A 1,241-nucleotide genomic window follows, 5' to 3' on the forward strand; every position below is an offset into this window, starting at 1 on the left:
CAAAACAAAAGCATCCTGCAGCAGTTTTTCAATCAGGTGAGTTTATTTTGATTTTCATCATTTAATCGAAACTAATTTAATTCCTGTTAGTAAAAAGCCTCCGTTGGTCATGTTAACCAACGGATGCGTGCGTTCGGGTAAAACCTGATACTGCCGCATGAAATTCTCACTTAATTTCACATTGGTTACATCTTTCCGACTCACAATCGAAAAATATAAATCCTGTAAGGGTTCACGTATGGCGCTGTATATAACAAAACTCCGCGAGGGTTTCAAATAGTCTAGAAACTGTGTAGTGATACTCATCGGGTGTTCCTTCGCGATGATTATCAACCCGTCGACACCCTCGCGTAATATCTCACATGCGGATTGATTATTGTATTGCCATTGAGGTCTTTTTGGCTTTTAACCTCAATATTATCAGTATCATGTTGTAATTTTCGCTTACCGCTGGATTTCTCATCGAATTCCTTCTGTTGGTCTTCAGGGAGAACATAATCTCCCTCCGTGCTGCGGTTTTGTATCAACCAACGCAGGACAGAGTGTATATTCACTGATATACACCGATTATACTGCTCTTCGGGGAGTTTCATCGCTTGTAGACACGTGCGTTGATTCTCATTCATCGGATATAAATAAACCAACTTTCCGTTGTTGTCCGGACCGATTCGTTCCATAATCGCGGCTGGTAACAAGCCATTTGTGCCGCTATCGTATAAAATAAACCTACCACCGGATTGTACATTGCTGTAATTTAGGATTTGTGATAGGTCATCCATGCGCACGCCTTGAGTTTTTTCTAATTTGAAGAAAATATTCGCGAGTAATCTTATGCTGGGTTTTCTTACAGTGATATACCCGTAGTATTTCTTCTGCTTTTTCTTTAGGTATTTTTCTTGAGAGAATTCGGTCTTTTGATCGAATGTTTTTGAGTTTGTGATGAGTTTTTCCAGGATTTCTTGGCTGGTGTTTTCTTCACGGAGTTTTTCGATTTGTTCCTTTGATAGTGTTTGAGATGTGCCGTCGTCTTGGATGTTGCGGTTATCTGCGCCGGATTCTTTTATGTCGATTGTACTGTAGTGTTCTACACTGTCGACTTTTTCCAGTGTGTAGGCATTGTTTGATTTGCGTACCATTTTGAAGTTGTCCATGAATTTCTCGCCGATCAACGCGGAGCATTCGATGTTGTTAATGCCGAGTTTAACGGTGTTGCGTTCTTTCACGCGGTGGAGTTTCATGTA

The 1,241-nt window shown here is 40.7% G+C and overlaps 1 protein-coding gene across 1 annotated transcript; it reads right to left on the reverse strand.

The window, feature by feature from the left end:
• Positions 1-24: 24 nt before the first annotated feature.
• Positions 25-1,238, reverse strand: Trmt6 (tRNA methyltransferase 6 non-catalytic subunit). The gene is given in 2 exon segments (XM_065316642.1): positions 25-410; positions 449-1,238. Coding segments are annotated over 2 exon segments (1,143 nt in total). The 3' UTR covers positions 25-57.
• Between the last annotated feature and the right edge of the window lie 3 nt (positions 1,239-1,241).

The sequence above is a fragment of the Atheta coriaria genome, unplaced genomic scaffold, assembly GCF_025399875.1.
Source record: "Atheta coriaria isolate IRGN ID8LTWV9N9 unplaced genomic scaffold, Caltech_Dcor_3.1 contig_120_pilon, whole genome shotgun sequence".
Taxonomy (NCBI): domain Eukaryota; kingdom Metazoa; phylum Arthropoda; class Insecta; order Coleoptera; family Staphylinidae; genus Dalotia; species Dalotia coriaria.